At 38.1% G+C, this 27844-nt stretch overlaps 1 protein-coding gene across 1 annotated transcript; it reads right to left on the reverse strand.

Moving 5' to 3' along the window:
* On the reverse strand, window positions 1–27718 carry LOC139448296 (tetraspanin-7-like). The gene is made up of 7 exons (XM_071229845.1): window positions 27561–27718; window positions 20332–20520; window positions 17662–17736; window positions 5812–5913; window positions 4485–4643; window positions 3879–3962; window positions 1–2861 (listed from the first exon to the last, which is right to left on the reverse strand). Exons 1-7 carry the CDS (start codon window positions 27651–27653, stop codon window positions 2790–2792), a joined length of 774 nt encoding a protein of 257 aa, XP_071085946.1. The 5' UTR covers window positions 27654–27718; the 3' UTR covers window positions 1–2789.
* Between the last annotated feature and the right edge of the window lie 126 nt (window positions 27719–27844).

Raw genomic sequence — 27844 nt, forward strand, 5'->3', positions numbered from 1 at the left:
ATCCAGGCCGACACAATACTTGCTATATCATCCAGGCTGACACAATACTTGCTTTATCATCCAGGTTGACACAATACTTGCTATTTTATCCAGGCCAACACAATACTTGCTATATCATCAAGGCCGACACAATACTCAGTACACCATCCCAGGTGACAAAACACTTGGTACATGCATCAAATGACACCCTGCAGACTGACATTACAAACTGTTCGCTCTGGGAACTCTCTGTAAATACATGTAATCACTGACATAGCTTGTGATGAATCTGAGGACGTTGTGAAGATAATACAGTAGAAATTGTAAACCCTTGCTGCTAAGTGTGACTAGCTCACATAGGGTTAACACTTCAGCACAGCCTTGTCTTGATAAGCAAAGAGTTAGTCAGGCATCATCTGACAACTCTTTGGTTCCTATGTTTCATGCTTCAGATCAGACCAGTGTTTGGGACACACCTCCAGATCAGACTAGTGTTTGGGACCCACCTCCAGATCAGACCAGTGTTTGGGACACACCTCCAGAAGCAGGCGGAATAGAGGGAGGGGTGGGCAGGATTACAGATGTACAATTTATACTGACCACGTTTGTTGTCACCTGTTCGTTTACCAGAACTTGTTTAAGGGATGGAACATAGTCTTATATTGTGTATAATACTTGAAACACTTTTTTCTCCCACATACTATATTCCTTAGATGGTGGTATGCACTATACTCAAGAAAAATACAGTAAACAGGTGTGAGTGAGTGAGTGAATGAGTTGGGTTTAATGCCGCTTTTAACAATATTCCAATTATATCACGCCGTTTCAGCTTAATGTGGGAGGAAAGCCCGAAGTAATGCAGGTCTACGTTACCACTTCGGTGAAACCAACGAGCACGGGTATGGTTCTGACATACCTAGAAACATAATCAGGGCAACCGGGATTCGACCCACAATCATAGGTTTCTGGCATGCCCAAGGGAGGCAACTCTGCACAGCAAATCGCTGCGCCTTAGACAACTGGGCCACCCGTGCCCCCAGTAAATAGGTGTGACTTGAGGAAGTGGTTGGACATGAGCAACAAGCTGGATGGTTGAGCATGACACAGATTCGGGGTGGCAAGACATAAGGGTGGGGCCAACAGTGGGTGGAGCCTTGAATGGGGGCGGGGCAAGCCAGCTCGACTACAGGACTGACAGATTGGTTCATGTTAGCAGTAGAGAGGGGTGGGACAAACAGCAGTCCCAGCCCAAAGATTACAGAGATGTGCATTGAGACATTCAGTGACGGATGCACAGCTGCAACAGGCCAAAATCAGAGGTATCTCCAAAACACAGGCTTCAATATGGAATGTTCAACATTCATAACACATCTCATAATAAACACTCTGTAAAAAATGTAAATAATATATTTGATTATATTAGGATAACAGCTATCTATCAAAAACTTCACAAATTCTGAATTACAAAACAGAGTAAATCTGGCTTTTAAGATCTTGGGAGACAAAAAAGCACTTTCTAAAATTGACAAGAACTATTTCATTAAAGAGTTTGAATATTTGGATGTTTCTGGTCTCATAGAAATGTTCCTTGTAGGTTAGTTACATAATCATTATATACAGAACAAAAAAAGTTAGGGATAAAACATATTCATGATCCCTAACCTTCTTGGTTGAGTATATATTCATGTACAGTACATCAAACAATTTAAGAGCCTACATTCATTATAAACCACTAGAGATACACAGGAATGTCAAGAATGTTAATAGGCCTATTTCCTTTGCTTTACAAGTGAGCCAGGCCTACTTTTGCAACAGTATCAACAAAATGGAGATGCAGTTTGATTGAAAATATGCTATTTTGAACTTTTGTTTGATTAAATCTTTGTTTGATGATGAAACAATAAACTAACCTTATCTTATAAATATTTAAAAAGAAACATTCTCAATTCATAGCTTGATAACTTAACGTTCACTTTCTCCAGTGTAATAACGTCAAATCAGCCTTGAAACAGTTGTATCACTTAATTTGCCCACTCGTCTTGACATTATGGTCAAAATATTCTGCCAATCAAATAGCTTTGCTTTTCTCAAAATGAAATGAAATTGTAACTTAGGGTTTTAAGTACATGCAGTGTCTAGCCAATCCCTTGGATGAGACAGAGTTATGCCCCTTAGCGCTAGTTAAGCTTCAAAGACAATAGTCTTGTAACCAACCTTAAGTTTGATTATGGTCTTGCCTTGAGAATATCTTTGATTTGTGACCTATGAAATGGCATAACTCTAACATTAAAGACTTTAAATTCAATCTTGAGGTTCAATCTTGAGTATGAGCAAAAACATTTTCTACCATGCATACTACTTAAATTTGACAGAGAAAACATGGACATATTTCAAGGTAGTAAAACATATTTCCTGTTAACAGAGGGATTCTAAACACAGATAGGAGCATTTCTAAAGGTTGAGTTCTTAACTGTGTCTTTAGAAACGTGTTTATCACATGAAAGTATTATGCATATAGTTCATACTACATTACAGTTGCAATCATATAAAGAAAAGAACTTCAGCAAGCCAGAAAAAAATAATAGAAGACTGTCCAAAATATTGCTGTCAACAGCTGAAAAATTCTTGATTACTGACAATAGTGATAAAATGACCAACATTAAAGTGTACAAATTTGTCATTTTGATTTCCAGGAAGAAGTTCAAATAAAACAGTACATCAGTCAAAATGTTGAGGACACGTAAAGTTCAGATAGGTCCCCTCCTTAATAATTTCAGATTGTATTCGATTCTCTGTGTTGAGGGACGTGTCTAAGCAACTTGTTCATATTTAGCCTTGTTGATGGACTTGGCAAGACAGCAGGCCAGAACAGCTCCCAGCACCTGTAGGAAAGCAACAGAGTCCATCAGTCAGAGCAGTTCAAACTGGGAGTCCTTTTTCTTGGTATTCAAACACTTTACCAGGACCGTCAATGAGTTATTGGACAAAATACTTACACAACTTGTCACAGTAGCACTTGTCATGAAAGCTATGTACAATGAGCCACTTCAAATACTGTATTCAATGTAAAAGCGCCCCGCTCTAATACGCGCCCACCACGATATTTGCTAATGTATTGGCGAGTGAACAATCCCAATTAGCACCCCTTCCGATTGATCAATGTACACAAGACTTATTTATTCACATATAACACACACTTGTGTGTTCTATACACCCTTAAATATGGGCAATCAAATTCTGAAAAAATATATCTGTCGTATATAAACATTTCAGGTTGTCGTCATAAAGTATGAAATTTACGATCTTTCAACTTTGTTTTTTTTTTCACCAAAATTATATTTTAATAAAAGCCCCCTATTTCTAATTTTGAGAGCGCCTTACGTCAAATACGGTATGTGCAAACCGTAACCATGGTAACAGCAGATGGTACAGAACATTAAGAAAAGTGTTAAAAATATCTTAATATCGAGATCAGCTGTGAAACATTTGAATGTGAAGAATTCATTTTTGTGTAAAACAACTTGTATGAGGAAGAGTGAGTTTGGTTTTACGCCGCTTTTAGCAATTTTCCAGCAATATCACGGCGAGGGACACCAGAAATGGGCTTCACACATTGTACCCATGTCGGGAATCGAACCGGGTCTTCGGCGTGACGAGCAAATGCTTTAACCACTAGGCTACCCAGCCGCCCCTGTATGAGAAGAGAATTTAAGGATGACAACTTCTCTTTATTATAAGGAGCACAACGTTTCGGAGTATATGTTTACTCCTTCATCAGCTGATGTGATCAGGGAAACAGAGTATAGCATGCAGCAACTTCACTGGTCTGGATGCCTGTCTTGTGACCATATCATGCAGGTATGCATTGAACTGCTCTCTGGCCTATCAGATTCATGTACCTGGAAGAAGGATATTCCAAGTGCCACTCCACCGATTGGTCCGATGTGATCGTTGATGAAGTCCACTACCAGCCGGTGGCAGCCCTGAAATACAGCACAGAGTGAGTGAGTGAGTGAGTGAGTGAGTGAGTGAGTCTCTTCTTTGGTAATAAATAGACCATTACATTTACTCTCACTCGGGAAATACCCGAATTAGACACTCGTGTCGTAAACATAGTATGACATGAACCCTCATATAATATCCTCTATTTAATGCACCCACTATGCTGCAAAACACATTAAGCAATTCTCCTTACAGGAGTCTGCTTAAGCAACCTCTCTGCTAACTGGTAGGAAATTTCCAGTCAAAATATATTGTGTGTTAAAATTATTCTGTTCAAAACAGGTAGAATCTACTATAAACTACTGTTACAACAAACTCAGAGGGATCACCAATCTTTGTTCGTTATAACTGTAGTTCGTTATAAGAATATATGCAGCATATATACAGCACATGGTCGGGACAAAAAAATAAGTTCATTATATCCGTCAGTTTGTTATAAGAGTGTTCGTTATAGACGTAATTTACTGTATGAGTAATTTGGGTGGCCTCCCACTGCCTCTCACCTGCTTGTAAATATCAGTGGGCTTGTCACCGAGATCCGTGTTCTTGCAACTGGATGGGTTCTTGCAGCAGGACAGAGGCACCGTCTTTGTGGTGTTCTGTTTCAGCTCCCAAGGGGTTTTATACCAGTCTTCGTAGTTGTCAATTCCACAGCAGTGCAACTAGAAAAGTAGGTATCACTGGCAATAACACATCCACAATCACTGCTTTTTTTTATTGTTCTTTATTCAATAATACATCCTTTTTCCACTTATGACTTTTTATTTGATTTGTAGGTTTACAGATATTTACCCCGAAACAATCAGTTCGGCATGGGGAAATAATTTTTTTTAAATATCTGACATGACATGTTTTTTAAATGGGGCTTTCCACAAATAATTCAGACAAAACTGACAAAGGAACTTGTCCTTTCAACCATGACAAAATAAAAAGATACAACTTATTCTCTCTGTACTGTATATTACTTTTAAGTGCAAATATTTTTAAAGACTGATTTTGATTTTGATTTTTGTTCAATTTTCCCAGTATTTGTGATCGCGAGATCCGTAAACACCCCACCCACTCACCCAAAAGGATGACACTTTGTTGTTGCATTAAAATATAACACTGGATACAAAATAACTAACAACCAAACAACAATCTAAAATATCATGCAATTTTACCAGTATGAGAAAATTTGTTTTACAGTGTGTTGAGTGTTTGTTTTTTAACGCCTCACTCAGCAATTATTCCAGGTATGACGGCGGTCTGTACCCGGTAACTAATTGAGTCTGGACCAGATAGTCCAGTGATTTACATCATGTGTATCGATCTACACCGATTCTGTTAGTCACCTCTTACGATGATCATGGGTAGAAGATCAATTCTAACCCGGATCTTCACAGAGGTATAAGCATTGGTTGCTGAACACCCATTCTAACCAGTATAACTGCTTTCAGCATTTTTTCAGCCCCACGTCACAGCAGTGGATTTCACACATTGTTTTGTTTGTTTGTTGTTTAACGCCGCACTCAACAATATTCAAGCTATATGGCGGCGGTCTGTAAATAATCGAGTCTGAACCAGACAATCCAGTGATTGACATCATGAGCATCGATCCACGCAATTGGGATATGATGACATGCATCAAACCAAGTCAGCGAGCCTGACCACCCGATCCCGAGAGTCACTTCTTGCGGCAAGCATGGGTTGCTGAAGACCTATTCTACCCCTCACACATTGTACCCAAGTAGGAATCCCAACAGGGTCCTCAATACGGCCACCCCACCACCCTACACACCAAGGTCAACTTGGCATTAGGAACACAATATTTAACAGAGCAACACATACAGTCTTCTGTAGGTCGTTGAAGGCGTTGGTGATCTCATCTTCTCCTTGTTTGCCATACTTCTCCTTCGCACTCCCAAGCCCTTCTTTGAAACCTTTCTCCAGCTGCAAATAGACACAAAACATCGGATGTAAGGGAGGTCATTCTCATTTAAGACAGTGGGTTGTTGCATATCCTTGGCTTGTGAGTCACAAATCCCTGGAGCTGTCCAGGACTTTCCTAGAATAGTTGCATTTATCAAATAAATTTGGTCCTCACTGGTCATACATCTGTGTATGTGCGAATTTAGCCTATAGTCCATTTGGATGTGGGTTCTTTCATAACCATAGTTTGTGGGTTCCAAGGCTCCGTACCTCGCCTGGATTTTCCTGGAATAGTTGCAATATAATAATAACAACAACAACAACAACAATAGGCTATTTATATTGCGCATATTTCCACACCACTCAGGTGCATTTTCAAAGTGCTAATATTACCATGGTGACTGGATCAATGTGCGTTCAACAATAATTCTCAGCTCCCTGGGGTATACAACCCAAGCTGCCTGTTAGGTGCTAGAACTAGTGAGTGAGTGAGTGAGTGAGTGAGTGAGTGAGTGAGTGAGTGAGTATGGTTTTACGCCGCTTTTAGCAATATTCCAGCAATATCACGGTGGGGGACACCAGAAATGGGCTTCACACATTGTACCCACGTCGGAATCGAACCTGGGTATGAGGCGTGACGAACGAACGCTTTAACCACTGGGCTAACTGACCGCTCCGATAAAAACGTACAGTGATGTTTTCAACCAAGTTGGTAGATTCAACAGTTTTGGGCACAGACTGCATACACACGTCATGAAACAATTAGGGCCGTAAAGATTCACCAATACCTACGATATCATCAATACTTAGGTACACACAATACTTTAATCGTCAGTTTGTGAGATTCGATATGCTATAAATAGAACAGGAACTATAATAGAGTTACTTCCAGAACACAAGGCATGGTACTTGAGGACACGAGGACTAACAGTTAGATTTAATAACCATCCCTTCATTCAAAACTGTTATGTTTTTGTGGTTTCCTCTGGATAAGTTTTTCAAATAACAATACATACGTCATACGTGCCAGTCATACGTGCCAGTCATACGTGCCAGTAGTATCGTCACTCTGTATCGTGATATGAATCGTTTTCTGAAGTTGAGAAAAGTGATATTTTCATTGCAGTGAACATAACACTTGATATATCACTGCAGTGAACATAACACTTGATATTTCACATTGACAAGGCAAAATAATGATGGATGGTCATTCATGGAGCTGTTGATATCACTTTTGACGTTTGATATTCTCTCGAAAAATAAACTATAAATTTCTCATTTAACTCATCAATCGAGACTGTTTTAATGTATGATTTATACAAGTAGTGACTTACACATATATGTATATATGTCTATATATATATTTATGTAAACCGGTATATTTATGCAGTATATCTGAATAAGCATGAAAGGATGCAGACAAAAATACATGTGAACATCGTGTGCACAGAATACCACAATTTCATGTCTAGTTACAGACTAATCTTGTACAGGCAATGGGTTTTTTCATCCATATTGTATTTACTTTATTCTGCACCCTACATGTGCTTAACCTTCTACATATAGACTACATCACAATGCCACATCATTATAAACTACAGCAGCGTAATATTTCCTTCCCTGGTGAGCAGCTGGTGAGTATAGAGTTTATACAACACACTCTCAACTCTGACCTTCTAGATTGGGGAGTTAGGTCTCCCAGAATCGTTATATACGGGAGTTATTTGCACAGTTCATTCTCTAAAGTTTGCTCGATCCTTGAAACAACATCACAAAAAATATCAATTATTAATTAACAAAAGTAGCTGCATATGTTCTAATACTTACAAGGTATAAACAAGCCATTCTGGCGATAAAGAATATTACCTACAACAATCATGGTTATGACAAAAATTGCAAACTGCACTTCAAGAAATATCCCTTTTCTTTTCGAAACATCATGATTGAGTTTTGATCACATGGTCAGTCAGGTGACTGAGACCAGCCATATTTTGCATTGAGAAAAAACCTTTAGATTTGTACTCACAGACTTGCATGGTCACATTTTCTAGGCAGCAAGAAGTCAGAGTGAGTGAGTGAGTGTGATTTTACGCCGCTTTTAGCAATATTCCAGCAATATCACAGCAGGGAACACCGGAAAATGGGCTTCACACACTGTACCCATGTGGGGAATCGAATACGGGCCTTTGGCATGACGAGCTAATGCTTTACCCCTAAGGCTACCACACCTCCCAGTGAAAAGTCAAAAGTGTATCATGGCAAATGATTAGAGGTAATGCCATCCATTGTTAATCACATCCATTGACATCACAGCTGATTAATAATTAACTAGTTAGAGCAAAGGATAAGCCTAGATGTTTTACAGTCTAACTTACACTGAGTATTGGTAATGGAAAAAATGATATGACCTGAGATAAATGCTATCTTTTCAATAATTTGGCGTAATATTCACATTCATATTAGTTCCTCTGTTTTACATAACACATGTGTATTATGCCTTCGCTGTCCCGAGTTGTTGTTTGTTGTTTAACGCCAGACAATCCAGTGATTGATAACATGGGCATAGATCCATGCAACTGGGATACGATGACATGCATCAACCAAGTCAGTGAGCCTGACCACCCGATCGCCTCTTACGACAAGCATAGTCGCCTTTTACGGCAAGCATGGGTTGCTGAAGACCTATTATACCTTGGATCATCAAGGGGCGATCATATTTAGTTAACATGGTATTTAAGGTAGTGACCTGCATAGCCTTCATTTTATCAGATACTGGGCTTGATTTAGCTGGAGGATTCTATGTCAACACGTAATTCTCGCGTTCACGCGATCACGTGCACGGGAGCCTTGACGGTGACTGTCAGACTGGTTCCATGTAAAAAAATAATACCCGGCAATAGCAATCAGCTGCTTCGCTTAGGGTTATTATTATTTTAAATATGTTTAGTAAAAGCTGCATCTAAATTAACAAGATATTGGAATATATTATTCCTGATAAAAAAATAGTTTCAGATACAATTTTTAACGATCCTTGCATTAAGATTTAGCTATATAAAACATGCACCAGTGCAACCTGTTATTGAAGTATCTACGCAACGCATAAAAGTGTGTCCCTTATGCACTAATGTAGAGAATGGACACAGAAAACAAATATACTGCGTCCCGGGGGATGCACAATAATAGTCACTGTATCTTCAGCTCATGAAGAGCAGTTATGGGTGTCTGTTATTTCATCCATCAATCATGATCACTGTCCACGTGATCACGGATTCATTCCAGGCTCTAAAGTAATTATCTAAATATAGAGCACACAGCGCCATTAAATTACTCTACAGGACACTCATTTTGCCTGCAAGGACCCTTAAAATTAATTATTGGGAGTCATCTGGATCCCCACTTTTGTAAACAAAGGTAAAACCCAGAATGTATGTCTAAAATTTTCAATTTGTGTCGAACTTACCCTAACTTGTCCTCACATTGACCTTTGAATACTCAATACCTCTAAATTATATTTACCATACTACGTAAAAAATCCCTGTGTTATTTGTTATGCTTTCGTGGTCTTGACGACATCAAGCTGTGGGTACTTCAGGATTTATGTTCCTATCACATCTTACAGCAACAGGTCTTCAACGTATGTGATACTGGCAGCAGGCCCGCCTAATTTTGTTTCATATTTGATAAATTTGTGGGATCACGGTTCAATCTGGTTTTGTCTGATGCAACTAGGTTTTCATGTCAACTAGCACATGGTATAAGTCAAATCAATTTCTAGAAATCAAGCCTGCGATAGCATTCTAGGAGCCCATCGGGCACACATCTTTGACATAGGGAGATGTTACATAAAGTCATTGTTTCTATTGACCTGGGTACTGTTGTACAAAACAACCTTAGTACTACGACTGTCATAAGTCTGTGTTAAGGTATGGGAGTTACGTTCAGCTTAGCCCAAAGATCACTTTGTACAACGGCACCCTGTACAAGAAGCCTGTGGTGTGATCTCACTCAGGTGCTTGTTGGTCAGTAACAGGTTGTGGATGGTATCACTTAGGGGTGGGACGGTAACTCGGGTACCCGGGTCGGGTGGGTACTGAGTAAGACCCGGGTACCCACAGGACAACCCGGACCCGTGGTTAGTCACACGAAATATTGTTCAATGACAAAATTACCTAGAACTCCATGGTTACACTACAAGTCACTAATGTTCGCATTTCATTCTGTCTATGCACCCATCTGCACAACTTCTGATTTTTCATATGGTTGAATAAAGATATAACTTAATTCAACTTCAGTGTATGAATGACCAGATTGTTTAATACATGTATCTATATATGTTATGCCAGGGCTACGCTAAAAATGTTCCCAATCGGACATTTTGAGACATCTCCTGAGACCTACAGTGGGTACCCGGGTAGGGTCGGGTAATAGGGGGAAGGGTACCCGGGTAGTAAATTTGGACTTGTCCCAGTCCTAGTATCACTGTTTTCCCTCATGGAGCGGGTGGTGGGTTGACCAGAGTGGGGATCATCTTCCAAACCGCTCTCACACACCGGAAAACTCCTTACCAACTTTTACTTGTGGCATATGATGGGGCTGCCTTCCCATAAACAGCATGCAACCGTTCATCAATATTCTCTGGTGATTAACCCTCTAGAGTAAAACATTATATGACTACTTGAAGTTGAGTTGAGTCAAAATCAGTTATCAGCAAGTCACTGGGCTGAAGCGAGCCAAATTGTGAAAGATGACTCAACAAACACCGGTCAATACTTTTATACTTTTTATCAGCCAAACTGGCTCCCACAGGAGATATCACTTGGGTGAGATCAAGCGATATCTACATAGAAGATATTGCTGCAATGAAATTGCATCACAATGCTATGCAGACCATTGTGATGTCATTGGTTATCATGCTGTCACAATTAAATGACATCACTTATGGATTTGCTACTGAAGCTGTTAACAGTACTTTTTACACTTTAGACACTGCTTATTACACTCTACAAACTGAAAAAGTTGGAAGTAGGATGTTGCATGATAAATAAAATCTCACCCTCGTATCTTTTGACGTCAAATACATGGACACTTGTTGATAAAAGTGGAAGGCTTGCCAAGGAGTTTTTTCCACTTTTGTCAACTTGTGTTGATATATTTGATATCAAAAGACACTCGGGTGAGATTCTTTATATATATATGTCACACGTTAGCATCACAAAGAACTATAAATGACCAGCTCAAGTTTTATGATACCCCTTGTACTGTAGAAAGATTTGATCCATGAGTTTGGTAGGACTTTCCATATACGGTCATGTTGATGTATTTTATCCATATATAGAAAGGACACATATCTTTATCTATAGGAACTTGGGAATAATAAAATTATGCAATGCAGGGTGTTTGGTATTACGTGAAGGAGTGAGTTGGGATTAAGGCCGTTTTTAACAGTATTCCAGTTATATCACGACGTGTCAGCTTAATGTGGGAGGAAAGCCCAAAGTGATGCAGGTCACAGACGTTTACAACTTCGATGAAACCCATAGGCATGGGTATGGTGCTGACAAACCTAGAAACAATGATTCAAACCCAAAATCATAGACTTTGAAAGTCTTGGGGTAACTGAGAACAGAACATGACCATTTAGAAAACTTAGAAAATGTAATAAGAGAATGAAAAATGACTGTCATTTGATAATTGCTGCAATATAATATGTACAAGATTTATACCCTAAGGTTATTGTTTGTTTGTTGTTTAACATCGCACTCAGCAATATTCCAGCTACATGACAGCGGTCTGTAAATAATCCAGTCTGGACCAGACAATCCAATGATTGGATCATGATCATCGATCCATGTAATCCATGGATACGATGACATGCATCAACAAAGTCAGTGAGCCTGACCAACCAAACCCCTTAGTCGCCTTTTACGACAAGCATTGTTACCTTTTACAGCAGGCTCACAACTACCACCTGTCATACATTGCAAAAGTCAGTATAGTTCTAGTTGACAATTACTTACAAAATCTACTGATTATGATCTCTACTGGTCACCAACCAGTTATCACCATTGTTTTCATGTTATTTCTATCGTAAGCCTATGTTAAAGTATGTGAGTTGTGATCATCTTAGCGCTAAGATCGCTTTGTTCAAGTGGGCCCAGGCTGACAAAGGCTTACAAACTTTGCTGATTATTATCTCTATTCCATCCTTCACACACTGACTCACTTTGGTACTTCTAGTTATACTCAGCTTCACTACTTGTTCATAGCAAATAGCTGCAAAATGCTGATAAATCAATATTCACTCACTAACACTGGAACTGGTAGTTCCATGTCACTGAATTCTACCAGACTTCAAATCAGACTGAAAGAGATATTTGTGTAGGTCAATTCTTCTCTTTTTCAAGTCACGCAGGACGGTGAATGTCTAAGCAGAATTTATTCCACTGTTATTACTTCCTAACACGACAATGCAGAGGAGAAAATTGATTTTAACCCCACCTCCCTATGTAGAGCAACACTCTAGGGACAACCAATCAATGAAGCACAGCAGCTTCTCCCACCCACTCTAACTACAGACACTGGAGCTGGTTATCTGTCAATACCATCTGTATCCTCCTGTTAACTGGGATGATATTGTACATATGCACTAGGCAGTGTAGGAAGTGACTTAATACACCACTGGGCAGATTTGAAGTTCTTCATTAGGCCACACATTTTTCATTTTTTGTTTCATGGGACTGCCACCCCTCCTGAAAAGTAGCTGGAAAATAAATTAAATAAATCTAAAAATATTTATTTCTATTATGTCCGCTAGTAATATAGACCCTCTTATACAATATAAAATGTCATATATAAATACCATGTCTACATCACTATCAGCAATTCAAAAACCAGCAGCAGTTGTAACTCCACATCAGAATGACTTTCATATAAATAAATGAATTATTTTCATAGCTATTAATATTTTTATGTCCACTGACCTTATGTGGAAAAGCAGGAATAATCCATGAAACATAAAATTAAAAAGTGTGGCCTTTGTACAATCACACGCGTCTTTGCATGGCATTTAGAAGTAATACACATGAGAGAAAACTAATGGAAGTCAACTAACTACTTTATAATGAGGAACACACTGTTTTTGGCGTATATGCTTACTCCTTCATCAGGTGAATGAATGCTACGATGCAGTGAGCATATATGTAAGAACAACAAAATTAATAAGAAAACATAGGTGGAAACCTAACATGGGAAAACAACAGATAATTGGTGCAGATTGGTGATAAGAAATGAACATATGGAAGCCAGGAGTTATATTACAGTGACACAGCAAACTACAAGTGCGTTATAAAACCTCAGTCACATTTGCCGCGGCGGCCGTGGGGTCTAAAATATGTACGTCCAATAGCAATTATAGGGCCGCCACAGCATTCCTATGGTCACATACTGTAGCAGTCACCCCGCAGGTATCTCTTGATTTCGGGGGCTACGGCCACCGTATCCTAGCCGTATAGCACATGTGACTGAGGCATATCAGACAACATGCCACTGGCTTTCGGGAACACTGTGCTGATAACAACCATAATTATGGGCTGACAATTTAATTACTTGTCTTACAGATTGTTTGAGCCATATGTTAACATGTGCATAGACTCCTAGATAAGTGCAGGGATTTATTGGCAGGTAAATTGGGAATAAATCAGTAATTTGTTCAAAATCGGAATTTGTTTTAAGTTTACCTGAAATCAGAGGTATTTTAAGATTTGAATTTACCATTGCATTCAATGCAATAATGTTAAACTAAGCTTTACAGCCTTGTCCTCTATATTGGTCCTGTTATGAGAGAAATATGAGTCGCATCTATAAAACTATAACATTAGTCATAACAGCATGAATTGGGAAATGTTCAATTTCAATTTGGGAATTTTGTCTGACATTGCTGCAGACCTGGGACTAAATATCAGTCACAGAACAGGTCTAGATAAATAACTGTTTCCTTTGGTATTTGAATTATAGGACTCCCTAAATCTTGACCATTTAACTTTAACCATCAAGAAATCTTACAATGCAGCGTCTGCAATGTTGCTGAAAACTTCAACTGTCGCTGAAGGAGGCCATAAAATTGAGACATCGACAGGATTATTTGATGTGGGTCATCAGTGAGTTCTGGTCAACATTTTCAGCGGTAGAAACTAACAGTTTCAGTCCACTAGTCCTTATAATGATAGCATATAGCAAAACCTTTAAAAATGTCAAAATTCTACTAGTCCTTAAGATACCTTTACTATTGGGCAGTTTGGCAAGGACAATAGGACTAGTGCCAATTTCTAACCCTGCAGTTTGTTGTTGGTTATACAGCACTCAAAATTAGGGGGATCCTGGGGATTCTTTGACTGAAGGATTGCTGCTACAGTATTTGAATGTGGGGACCCTCTAAACTTAAACTTGGAGACATGAGAATAACACCAAATATTGCACAAAAATAGAACATATTTGGAACATATCCTTGCTCAAGGCAATGAGTGAGTGAGTGAGTTTGGTTTTACGCCGCTTTTAGCAATATTCCAGCAATATCAGGGCAGGGGACACCAGAAATGGGCTTCACACATAGTACCCATGTCAGGATTCGAAACCTGGTCTTCGGCGTGACGAGCGAACGCTTTAACCACTAGGCTACCCGACCGCACCCTCAAGGCAATGAATGAACATCCTCACTGTATCATCACATTTAGCATACTTAGGATCACACAAGTTTATCATACAACTGCAACTGCTCTGTCACAAACATTCATCATTCAAATACCAGGAAAGTTTTCAGGTAGAATTAGTGGAATTTCAAGTCAACCAAAATAATGGTAAGCACATGCTCATGGAATAATTATTTTCATTATTGAACATATTATATCTTCCAGCTTAATATATTCCATGCATTTGTTTGTTTATCTGCTGTTTAACACTGCATTCAGCAATATCCCAGCCATATGAGAGTGATCTGTAAATAATCAAGTCTGGACCAGACAATCGGATGAATCCAGAGATCATGGGATACAATGACATGCATCAACCAAGTCAGCGGCCAGACCATCTGATCCTGTTTGACGCCCCTTACGACATACATGAGTTGCTGATAATCCAGATCTTCACGGGTCTATTCAAGAAATAATTCTGGTCCTTCAATATATATAGCAATAAAATCATGAACACATAAAGTATTTCCATGGAATCCATTACAGCCATACAAAAACATATTCAGCTGTTATTGTTCTCCCATGCATTTCAGTTTGGCTCGTATCCAGTCTCTGTCTGTCATGTGTATATTGGACAATTATCCACACAAGTTCAGGTTTGAGGTGCCAGGGAATGGGATAAAATGATTAATCAATAATATAGCAGCATTAAATGCAAAATTTTATTTCTCGTCCCCACAATGTTTGACTTAGGTAGTCAAAATGTGTTAAGTAACACAGCTTGTGATTGGTTAAAACCAAATTACAACCAATCAAAACACGTTATTCTAAAAGAGGATAAATCTCACAACATCGATTCGTTTTGGATATTTATTCCATTCTTTTATATTCATCTACAGAAGTAGGAGTACTTTTTTAGTTTAATCAACTAAGAGGTGTGCATATAAAGCCCAGTTAAAATTTCAGTGGCCTTGGGACATTTCAGAACCTTTAGCCCGACCGAAATGTTGCAAGCAGGCAGGCGGCCATTTCGCATACTGATGAAAGCCAAAAGTGATGTAGGTGCTTGATGTTGTACAATCTCATTAAAATCAGACCTTAGTTCTCGCTACCGCTAAACAGAGATCTGAAGACATCCCATTAAGGGTCACATCAGAACGACCTTTCATCCGACCAATGAGAACGTCGCTTGCCAGATCATGAAAGTGACAGTCGGAATGTGATTTCTAATCATACAACCTTGAAAACTTTAACACAGGGTATTCCGAACAATAATTACGGGTTTTACGACTGAATCCATACAATCTAGACCATCTATTAGCCATTCCAGAATGTTTTTTTGTTTAGGTTTCAAATTTGTAATTGAGAATTTGTCAAAATACGTTTCGAAGCGTAGTTGCCAACTTGAAATTAGTGCCGTAAAGCACGAGAAAGCTGCCTTCTGATTGGTCATTCTATTGGTCGGTCAAATTTCGCGCAAGGTCGGTCTGATGTGACCCGTAATGGGATGTCCTCAGATCTTTATTTAGCGGTAGCGAGAACTAAGATCTGATTTTAATGAGATTGGATGTTGTACCTCTTTGGTGGTTTGAACCCGAGCACAGCAGATCATAACCTAGCTAAGGTAAAACTTTAGGCGTCTGTATGTCTCTCACAGGATCATAATTCTTATGAATCTGGGAATGTTGGTGAAATAAATAGAGGATATTTCATGTGTCTTGTAAAGTATCATGTTTCATTGATGGGGGAAAGGAGATATTTTCAAGGTATCAGTGAAAATATCTTCTTCCCCCGTCATGAGATGAGAGACACATGATATTTCACTCGACACATGTTATTTTATATACTTCAATGTGACTGACTGAGTATTCTGAAGTTGAGAAAAGTGATATTTTCATTGTGAGCATAACACAAACCCATTTTGACGGAACTATTATCATACAAGAGTTACCCGCAAATTTTCGTCCCTTGTCTAGCCCATACACAAACTGTTACTTTTTAAGTCGCAATGACAAGGGTTGTGAAACATCCCTGTGTCTTAAGTAGGGAGAATTTACGTTTCATGGTTTTACACTTGTAAGGAAATAATTACATTTTCTAGGAGACAACACAAAAAGTATATAATAAATAGGATATTATATGTGTCTCGTAAAATATAATGATTCTCTCATCTTGTGAAGGAGAAGATATTTTGCTACTCACAGAGCTACAGATAAGCAGTGTATTTGCGTAAAATACCCCCCAAAACTATTCAAAACCCAATTACTTTCAATTATCTTGCATGCATTAAATAAAAAATTCAAATGTATACAAACAGCATGCATAAATACCTGATAAAGCTCTTTCAGCATGCGTACAACGGAGCTAATTTCCGAAACACAATTACGAGCTTATTTACTTTCCGAGTCAAGCCTATGTTTAGAACAGTTATATACATCTAAAACATTATTTCAGTTTTTGGTAAATCTTAAAATGTTCACTCATTTTTGAAAAACAACAACAATAGAGTGATAAATAGATGAGTGAAAAAATATTGGTCATCCAAAGAAAAATGTAATAACCCAATTAAAATAGAAACCTTCGAGTAAAAACTCAATTTCTCAAAAAGTCATCTGGAGCTCTGTACTTGACATATGTAAACCTCTATATGTTATATCAGTTATCAGCAATATTTCATCACAAGCATATCATAAAACAAGTATAAACATACTATGATACAGGAACTAAAAACATCAGTTGATTTTTAGTATTTTTCACAGCTGTCAGGGCAGCGGTAGAAACTAACATATTTAGTCCACTAGTCCTTATAGTTATAATGATAACATATAGCAAAACTCTTAAAAATGGCAAATTTCTACTTCTAAGGATACCTTAACTATTGGGCAGTTTGGCAAGGACTATAGACTTTGTGCTAATTTCTAACGCTGCAGGGTCCTTAAGATGTAGGCGAGTAGATTTAGAGTGATCTTTTCCTGCTTTATGTAGGCGAGTAGATTTAGAGTGATCTTTTCCTGCTTTATGTAGGTGAGTAGATTTAGAGTGATCTTTTCCTGCCTTGATACACCTTCAAGCAAAGGTACCTTACCTTGTTTCTGTACACAAGGAGAGCAATGCCTGCGCTGAGCTCAACGATGAACACGATGAACAGAAACCCACAGTACTGCAACAGAGACATATAACTGGTCAAGAGTGGGATTGTTTGTTTCTTGTTTGTTTGTTTGTTTGTTTTTTGTTAAACGCAGCATTCAGCAATGTTCCAGCTATATGATGGCAGTCTGTGAGTAATCGAGCCTGGACCAGACAATCCAGTGATTGACATCATGAGCATTGATCCACACAATTGATATACAATGACATGCATCAACCAAGACAGCGAGCCTGACCATCCGATCCTGTTAGTCACCTCTTCTGACAAGCATAGTCGCCTTTTACGCCAAGCATTGGTTGCTGAAGACCTATTCTACCACGGACCTTCTCAGGTCTAAGAGTGAGCTTGGTTTAACAATGCTTTTAACATTATTCAAGTCATATCACTGGTTAAGGGAGTAAGTGTTGTTTTCATTTCAATGCCAGAGTTTGTAATATAGTCTCTATCACTAAAGCTTGCTTATATTTCAGACAAATAAGAGTTCAGAGTTCAGACTGAGTCCAACTGAAAGCAAATGAAAATAAAAGCAAGTCGAATCTCACAGAAATCAATAAGTTGTTTGGTAATATTTTAACCAAAATGATTGCATGAGTGAGTGAGTGGGATTAAAACCACTTTGAACATTATCTGTCATATCATGGTGTCGGCTTAATTTAGGATAAAGGCTTAAACAATGCAGTGTGTAGACATTTACCACTTGAACCATAGTTTGGCTGAATAAGGGATTTGAACCCAAGGTTTAGTGGATCCTGGCACAGGCCATCAGACTGAGTGAGTGAGTGAATATGGTTTTACGCTGCTCTTAGCAATATTCTAGCAATATCACGGCAGGGGACACCAGAAATGGTAGCTTTCTGGTGTGCCCAAGGGACACATTGCAAATTGCAGCGCCTTAGATGACTGGGCCACCCATGCCCCCACACACTATCAGACTGGCTACCTATTTTTATACACGTTGCAGCGGTAGAAACTGACAGTTTTCATCCACTAGTCCTTATAATGATAACATAAAGCAAAACCCTTAAATAGGGCAAATTTCAACTACCGTATTCGCCGTAATAAGCGCCCCGATCTAATAAGAGCCCACGGCGATATTTGCTAATATATTAGGAAGTGAAGAATCCCAATTAGCAACCCTTCCGATTGATCAATGTACACAAGACTCATTCATTCGTGTATAATACGCAATCGTGTGTTATATGCACCCTTAATTATGAGCAATTAAAGTCTGGAAAAATATATCTGTCGTATATAAACAGTCAGGCCGTCAGCATTAACCACAAAATTTATCTTTCAACTCTGTTTTTTCAACCAAAATAATATTCTTATAAGGGCCCCCTATTTCTAATTTTGAGAGCGCCCTGGGTGCTTATTACGTCGAATACGGTAGTCCTTATGATACCTTAACCACAAACTCCCAACTTCCATGACAATGTCAGTCTGAGAAACTAGATACCAGTCAGACCGAGTCCTGTTTGGTCTAGTAAGCTCTGCTAGAAACAGTCTTATAATAACACCAAATCACCATCAAATGAGCTAGAAGACTCAAAACGGCACAGACTGCTATACTGACAACTAGGATCCAATATGAAAGCCATAGCCTTCCACATGTTATAGGGTTACCAATCATTGTAGCATATGTCAGACAGTGTGCACAGGAGCACAGGAGAATACTCAGTGCTGATAGACAATTTGAAGCCTATTTTATCTTTTTTTTATCAACCCTCCAAATTGCAATAGTTGGCAATACGATTTATGTGCAAATACGCCCATCCAAGTCATTTCGGAAAAGATACCGGTAATATGAACATGATGAAAGTGTGAATAATGTCAGTAATTTATCCAGATCTGCTCAGATATTCGGCTCCAAGTCTGCAGCCGATTTTGGTACCGGTAAATTAAATGCTCATTTTTTTAAATTTTTACGTTGAATGCAATACCTCCTAATTTGAGAAATTAAGAACTTTAACAAGTTTTATCATTTAGAGTATTATTATATAGGGTTGTTTCTATACTTTGGAATCCTAGACAGTCCCTGAGAGAATTATTATATTGGGGTGTTTCCACAGTCTAGAATCCTAGATAGTCCACAAGAGTATTATTATATTGGGGTGTTTTCATAGTCTAGAATCCTAGATAGATCCCCAAGAGTATTATTATATAGGGGTGTTTCCATAGTTCGGAATCCTGGATAGAATCCCAAGATTAGAAACTAACAGTTTTAGTCCAAAAGTCCTCATAACGATAGCATATAGCAAAACCCATAAAAAGTGCAAATTTCTACTAGCCCTTAGGATACCTTTAGTACTGGGCAGTTTGGCAAAGACTATAGGACAAATGCAGATTTCTAACGCTGGAATCCTGAGAGTATTATTATAATAGTGATGGTTCCATACTTTGGAATCCTAGATAGTCCCTGAGAGTATTATTATATAGGGATTTTTCCATAATGGTATTTGAATACACTGAAGGTCTGTATTATTTGCCCAAGGCAGGTTGTATTGGCAAATATATACCAAGCCAATATGAGAAATCCAATTTGGTAACAATGTAGAAGAATGTATGCTGTTGTGATTTGAGTGGATGACTATCTCTACCTATACTCACCATATACAACAAGAGGGAGTTTCCTTTAACAGTGCAGCAGCACCCAAGGGAGCCGACCAGGACGATGACCGCTCCAACCCCAATCAGGACGTAGGGAGCCTCGGGCTGGTATATTGAGGACAGTTCCAAGTACTTGTACAGATCCACCTTTGTCCATATCCCAATAGCCAGGATGACTATGCCAGTTACCTGCAAGTAAGACAGATACGTCCCTATCATATCTACTAATACATTTCCTATACATTTTTTGCAGTTCACATCAGGGGTCCGGAAACCGTCATATGCGCCGGACACGTCCGATTGGGAATCTCAAATGTCCGGTTTAAAATATTGCTTACCGGAAATTTTAAAAAGTATTGTCCGGACATTCTTATATTTTGACCGGACATGATCAACAGTTAGGACTGAGCAGTTTCTGTCTGCAGTTGCAACACAATTAAGATTATCTACACTGACAAGCTTTGTTTCTTTTGATTGCTGTAAATACATCATACCTACATGATAGTCCAATCGGTCAATCACTGTAATAGGCAATAAACTGAGTTGACACTGATTAATCGAGGATTAATTACTGAGAACATCTTGTTAATTTGCGTGAAAGGTGTTTACAACTGTACATAAATACCTTGCATCATCGATGTACCTCATTATCCTAACAATGCTACGATACGTAATCTCAGACAAGAAGCGAAAGCGTGACGACAGCCAGTCGACCGATGCAGATCAGTCGAGCGGATCTGCCAAACCCTCAAAGTCTAGACGATCATTTTGTAAGTCGTGGCTAACGACTTTCACTTGGTTGACATACAATGAAGATTTGCAGATTTTAATGTTTTCAGTAGCTAGTCGTATATTGAATCTTGATTGACAGCCATTTTGCTATCTCGGACGATCGATATCAATTTTTTTATGGTCAATAATTAAGTTCAGATGAAAAAAGTATTCAAATAACTATTGCTCTCAACGATATTTTAGTATTTTTGATAAAATCATCTGTCTTGTTTTAAAAAAATCTTTAGTTTAAAAAAAACACTTTTCCCGTGAGGTCACGGGATAACCAAATATGGGATAATAGTCTCGATCCAAATGTTACAACGCGTACACTTGAGCAGACTCATGAATATAACTCATGAATATTAATTAGACCGTTTACTATGTTAACAGATCGTTATTATAACAGAAACAAACGTATGTTTTCCATGTATATCTAAAATGATATTATTTGTTATTTATTGTCCGGTGAATTAAACAATTTGAATTGAAACAATTCATAATTCATCATATTACGAATACGTAAACTTATAATGTGTGTCAAAAGTCATACTAAAATACGCTATTTGAAGGGAGCGTGGCCTAAATGCAAAAGTCCAATTGGGATTTTAAATTTTCGGGACCCCTGGTTCACATATTGTTCTGAGAAATGAGTAGCTGCCCATGTCTTCTTTTGTTTTGGCACTCAGTGACTTAACCACTTGTCCAAACACCAAGTCTAGTGTTAAGTAGGACTGGGGCAGGTAACTTGGGTAGTGGGGTCCCGAGTGGGACTGGCAACCCACTGGACTACCCAGACCCTTGGTTAGTCATGTGACATTGTTTCATGACAATAACAATAAAACTCCATGTTTACACTACAAGTCGCTGATGTTTGCATTTCTTTCTGACTATGCATGCATTACTTCTGACTTATATATGATTGCGTAAAGACTAAGCTTCAGTCAACTTAAGTGAGTACAAGATCAGGTCGCTTTATACGTGTATCTAAATAGTATTTGCATTGACTCCTTTAAAGCAGTACCCAATTGGGGATTTTGTACCCAACTCCTGAGGCCTACAGAGTGTACCTGGATAGGGTGGGGGGTCGAGTACCATGAGTACTCAGATAGTAAATTTGTCCAAGCCCTAGTATTAAAGATAGTAAAATCTATAGAAAATGGTGAGAAACGACAAGTTCATGCTTGCAAACTTAAACATTTTCAGCACAAACCATTTTAGTTAAAATTATACACAAAATACAAAAAAATAATCATGTTAAATGTTACTTATTACCTAATTCTTCATGTTATTCACAGCTGTACTCTTAAAGCTCCTCTAAACTGGGTCCTAAAGTCTAATTTCTTATTTACTTCATGCCTTCCAAGCTATTTTTATTGTTTCAAATTTGTCCTGAAGATGAAGATGTGTTTCTTGTCATGATTTTCTGCCAGAATAATCCGGATATTGATATGACCTTCTCATGCTTTTAGCATAACTTTGTAGGAATATTAAAATATTTATGATTCAATATCTTGTACAACGTTTTCATCAAAGCGGTTACTTCAAAACAATGGCCATGCAAACCTCGGGTTAACTCTTAACAGTCATGCTTATGTTACCACTGACACAAGTAGACTTGAGTCTAATAATATTAACTCCCAGATACTTTACATTATCAAAAGCCACTGGACCTCAATGAATTATGACGACATAATGGCAACCATGTTTAAAGTTTGATTTGAATCCTGTGAGTCAGTTTTAGAGACACCAAATCTGGGATCATTACCATTCTTCAATATGGCCATCGTGTCTGCCATATTAAAAGTTAAATTGGAATTCTGTGAACAATGTTTAGAGAAACCATAGCTGAGGCCTTTCATGCAAAGTTTTCTCTCCATCATACTATAAGGAAGAGAATTTATGGATGTCAACTCCCGGAAACTTGTGGAAGGTGGAAACTTACATATGCTCTCTGCCTCACAACACTATTCACCTGATAAAGGAGTAAGCATATACTCCGAAACGTTGTGTTCCTCATAATAAAGAAGTTGACATCCATAAATTCTCTTCCTTATGTGTATCACTTCTAAATGCCTTTCAAAGACTCCATTATACTATAATTAAAGGCCTTGTTGTTTCAGGAGATGCCAAAATGCAGTAACCATTTTAACACTAGCAAAATCCCCCGTGAGATATAAATTGAATATTATCATTATCCGATTTATCTTCCAGTTGAGATGTGAGTGAACATATATACCACTGTCGCACTTAACACAATAACTTCGTAATCAACATATTATCTCACAAGATGAGATATGATAACCTGTATATAGCAATGGGCATGCACATGTATATTCAGCTGCTAATACTAGCCTGGACAAACAAAAAGTACTATCTTTTAACATTATTTAGTATGGTGCTCCCAGGGTATCAAACCACCAATTTTCCACACTCTGGTAAGGCACTCTTATCCACAAGACTACAGACTCATTATCATGATTATATATATTTATATATATAGTCACAGTGAAAGTGGATAATTTGTTTGTGTACTGGGCATGTGAAGGAAATCCTACAATCAGTCTGCATACAGAAATCAGTGATAGAAACTAACAGTTTTAGTCCACTAGTCCTTGTAATGATAACATATAGTGAAACCCTAAAAAGGTCAAATTTCTGTTAGTCCTGATGATGCATGAACTATTGGACAGCTTGGCAAGGACATAGGACAAGTGCCAATTTCTAACACTGCAAATATTTCTGATAGGCTGAAAACAGCTGCTACCCTACATCATGGCTATCAATTATACACATGAATATATGACAAATATTATGACAATTGGTTTTATTCATATTATTCATTGTGATTATGTTGGGTTATTTTTTTACATGTCTATTGCATGATATCGTTTACAAGATTTCTGATATGTGGCAGCACGTGGACTAATTATGTGATGTATCATGTATATAGTCCTATAGATTATTATAATATAAGTGAGTGCTCGAGTGAGCATGGAGTTACGCCGCTTTTAGAAATATTCCAGCAATATCACGGCAGGGAACACCAGAAATGGGCTTCACACATTGTACCCATGTGGGGAATTGAACCCGGGCCTTCGGCGTGACGAGCGAATGCTTTAGCCCACTAGGCTACCCCACTGCCCCTATCAGGTTCTGAGATGGGATCAACTATCACCTTCTGAGATGGGATCAACTATCACCTTCTGAGAATGCTTTGATGATAAAAATGGGAAGTCTGTTCAAATCTGAGTAATTTTCAATAGTCCCATGAAGAAATGGGACATGATGGCCATCTTGAATATTGCAAAGAACCTTCTATAGGATTTGTTGCAGGTTTTATCCTTGTCCTTATAAATCCATTCATTCCCCATGTTTGCCAAAAACGATGTTTGACAAAATATGAATACTTAGAGGTTTTCATGGCCTAATGTAGTCAGTATATCCAAGATAATCAGGGATGAGAATGGATATTTTCCTTTTCAGCTGACATGGCTTTTCAATGGATCGTGGTCCATAATGTGGGGGTATTTATAGGGGGTTCACCAGAATTTAACAAAGTGTTCACTAAAATTCGCGGAAGATTCTTATCCCTGGATAATGTTCATTTTGTCACTCTGCAGGGATTCACATGGGGTTTTAACATCTTCATAGTGTCCATGGTTCTCTATCAACATTGTCAGAAAACTGACTCAAAGTAGGATGCATTATCCACTATGGTGTGTTCTGACATTATCGAGACGTTTCAGCTGTGTACTGTTTTGGATTCATCAAAGATTTCAAACTGAGCGCCCTTGGCAGGCAAACTGGGGAAAAAATTGTGATAATGCTCAAAATTGGATTTTTTTAATGTTAATATTCACATAAATTCGGAGGAATTGGGAATTTGAACTGACATTACTTTAGACTTGGGGCTAAATATTAGTGGTGTAACGATACATCAAACTATCCACTGACTGCGATTGCTTGTCTCACGCTAGAACACTATAGATTGCAACTTGAAACAATCGATACTATTGGCGATAGTTTGTCTAACTATCGATAGTTTCGATAGTTAATTTGTTTGGTACATTTACTTTCTTAAAAAAACATAGAAACAACTCCTATGATCATCTAACCTCTGTCGTGCTTTCGTTTGGATCGCACTACTTTGTCTGCTTGATTTAGAGTTACGTCGCTAGGCAACATTGACAAGATGGTGGACGCCACATGTCAGTCTTTGTCAACTTTGTTTCCTAATTGATATGTTGAATCGCATTTAGTCATTCAGTGAATGCCAGTGTGACAATTAAAGAGTTTGACAGTTTGTTTAGTCAAATACTAGTCATTCAATCACATTCATTCACATTGGTGCTAAAACACTGCAGAAACCTAAGACTTAACCAGTTACATGAAGTGAAATTTTGTATTAATTATGTTTTTGAGGTCAATTTGAACTTGTTTTCTTCTCATTTCTTGTTTTCTTTACAAATAGTATCAGAAAGTTATAATTATTTTGATGGTGTCAGTCAAAATGCTGAAATATATGCTGCTAAAGCCTGCTATAATTGCAAGTGAAAGCTATCGCAATAGTTGTTTTAACTATCGCAATAGTATCGCAATAGTCCAAAATACCTTAATAGTCACCCCTACTGAATATCGTCTTTCTGATGTCTATACAAATCACTGGTTTGGGGTACTTTTTTTATGTTAAAAGGTTTCTAACAAAGGACAATTGTAAAATCAGGCACAAATAGTGTATCCACCTTCATGAAAACATTCTTTATGAAATTATATGGAAATATAACCTTGAAAATAGTTTTTGTCACATTGACCAATAGGGGACTCTAGATTGCAGCTTCATCTGTGGCCTTGTCTTTGTCTAAACTTACAGTTTGTGTTATACAAAGTTATAAACTTAGTGTCATGAGTGAACTGAGACATTGTCTGTGTAACTTAGACATTGTTAACTGTTATAGTTTGATCAACTGTATAAAGTAATAAGTGCCCAAGCTGCTCTCAAAATTAAAAACAGGGGGCTCTATTTGAAAAAAAACACAGAGTTGAACGATCGTAAATTTTTGGGTTTATGCTGACAGCCTGAAATGATACAAAAGAAATGTCTGTGCGTATTATACACAACAGATATATATTTCCAGAATTTATTTGCCCATAATTGAGGGTGCATGGAACACACAAATAAATAAGTCTTGTGTACATTGAACAATTGGAAGAGGTGCTAATTGGGATTGTTCACTAGCCAATATATTAGCAAATATCGCCGTGGGCACTTACTACGTCAAGTATGGTAGGTGACTATAACAAGGTGAAATTTTAGGAGGACTTGAAACAAACTTGCCAAGCAGCATTATCAGTCTGTGACATTAGCCATTGGTCAGTAAAATTTCTTTCAGCCTCGTAAACATTGCATATAAAAGTCCATACATTAACACTATAAGATCTACTGAAAAGGATGTCAACAGGTCAAGTGATATGACAGGTTCAGGCTAGTAGGCCTACGCAAGTGTTTGACACAAATTGCATTATTGATTCTGTTTTGTAAACTCAATAATCACACTGATAGTCAAGATCTCTGTAAATATGTGTGAAAGTATGCTTGTGTGTTTGTCATATGTTGTTTGTTTGTTGTTTAATGCTGCACTCAGCAATATTTCAGCTGTATGAAATTTTCGAGTCTGGACCAGACAATCCAGTGACTGAGTATTGATCTACGCAACTGGAATACGATGAAATGCACCAAACAATTTATCATGCCTAACCACCTGATCTTGTTAGTCACCTCTTACAACAAGCATAGGTTACAGAAGACATTTTCTTACATGGATCTTGGATTGTGTTTGCCAGACATATGGTGTGTTGCATGATCTTATATTTATTACTCCCATTAATAATATGTACATATAGTAACACTTAAATTCTAATAAAACACAAGCAAATCTAACATTTGATTCTGTTTGTTTGTTTGACTGTTGTTTAACGCTCAGCAATATTCCAGCTATATGACGGCGGTCTGTAAATAATCGAGTCTGGACCAGACAATCCTGTGATTGACATCATGAAATCTAACATTTGATACATAATTCGTGTGCCATCCCTGACATGATATTTCTGACACAATGTCTCAAATACGTTAGTGCCAGTAGCTGGCAGCGATACGTTGTCATGTGAGTAGAATGCCAATGGCGTTGTAATAATCACCGTGGAGGCAATATCAAGAGTTGATGCTAAGCAGGTCGACTTTTGGCAGAATGTAACTATTCGTCATGATTTTATATCTAATTCATTAAACAACACAACTGCACAAAAAACAATCGATGATGGCAGAATTAAGTATAAATCCTCAACAATCAGCAATCATTAACATAATTATGCTTACGCTGTGTCACGTTAGCGCTGTCGTCATTTCAGGGCCAGGGAAATTGTACGACAGTTCCTAAATGATTGCTGAAAGTTCTTACCCAGAAGATGAAGTTAAACACCATCAAAAGTGTCTTCATACATGTTACAATTGGTGCTGTTGAAAGCGACGACTGATACTGCCCTTTCGTCATGATGTTTAGTCGACTGTTTTCTCCGAGCTGTCAAAGTAGTATTTCGCAGTCTTGCCACTGCAGACAGGATGTCAGGTGATTAAGATATCACGCATGCGCAGACGCTAGAGATGTAGCAGACGACACGTGAGTTTGACAGGTGCTTGTTGGGTTGAAACCTTCTAATCATGCTAATAGGGGCAATATGTCGG

The sequence above is a fragment of the Haliotis cracherodii genome, unplaced genomic scaffold (assembly GCF_022045235.1).
Source record: "Haliotis cracherodii isolate W230 unplaced genomic scaffold, xgHalCrac1.p SCAF_7, whole genome shotgun sequence".
Classification (NCBI taxonomy): domain Eukaryota; kingdom Metazoa; phylum Mollusca; class Gastropoda; order Lepetellida; family Haliotidae; genus Haliotis; species Haliotis cracherodii.

Coding starts and splice junctions, on each gene's coding strand:
- LOC139448296 (XM_071229845.1), bottom strand. CDS start 27,653: ATGACGAAAGGGCAGTATCAGTCGTCGCTTTCAACAGCACCAATTGTA. Junction 4,644..5,811: donor TCAACGACCTACAGAAGACT/GTATGTGTTGCT, acceptor CTACTTTTCTAG/TTGCACTGCTGTGGAATTGA. Junction 2,862..3,878: donor TTGGAATATCCTTCTTCCAG/GTACATGAATCT, acceptor GCTTTCCTACAG/GTGCTGGGAGCTGTTCTGGC.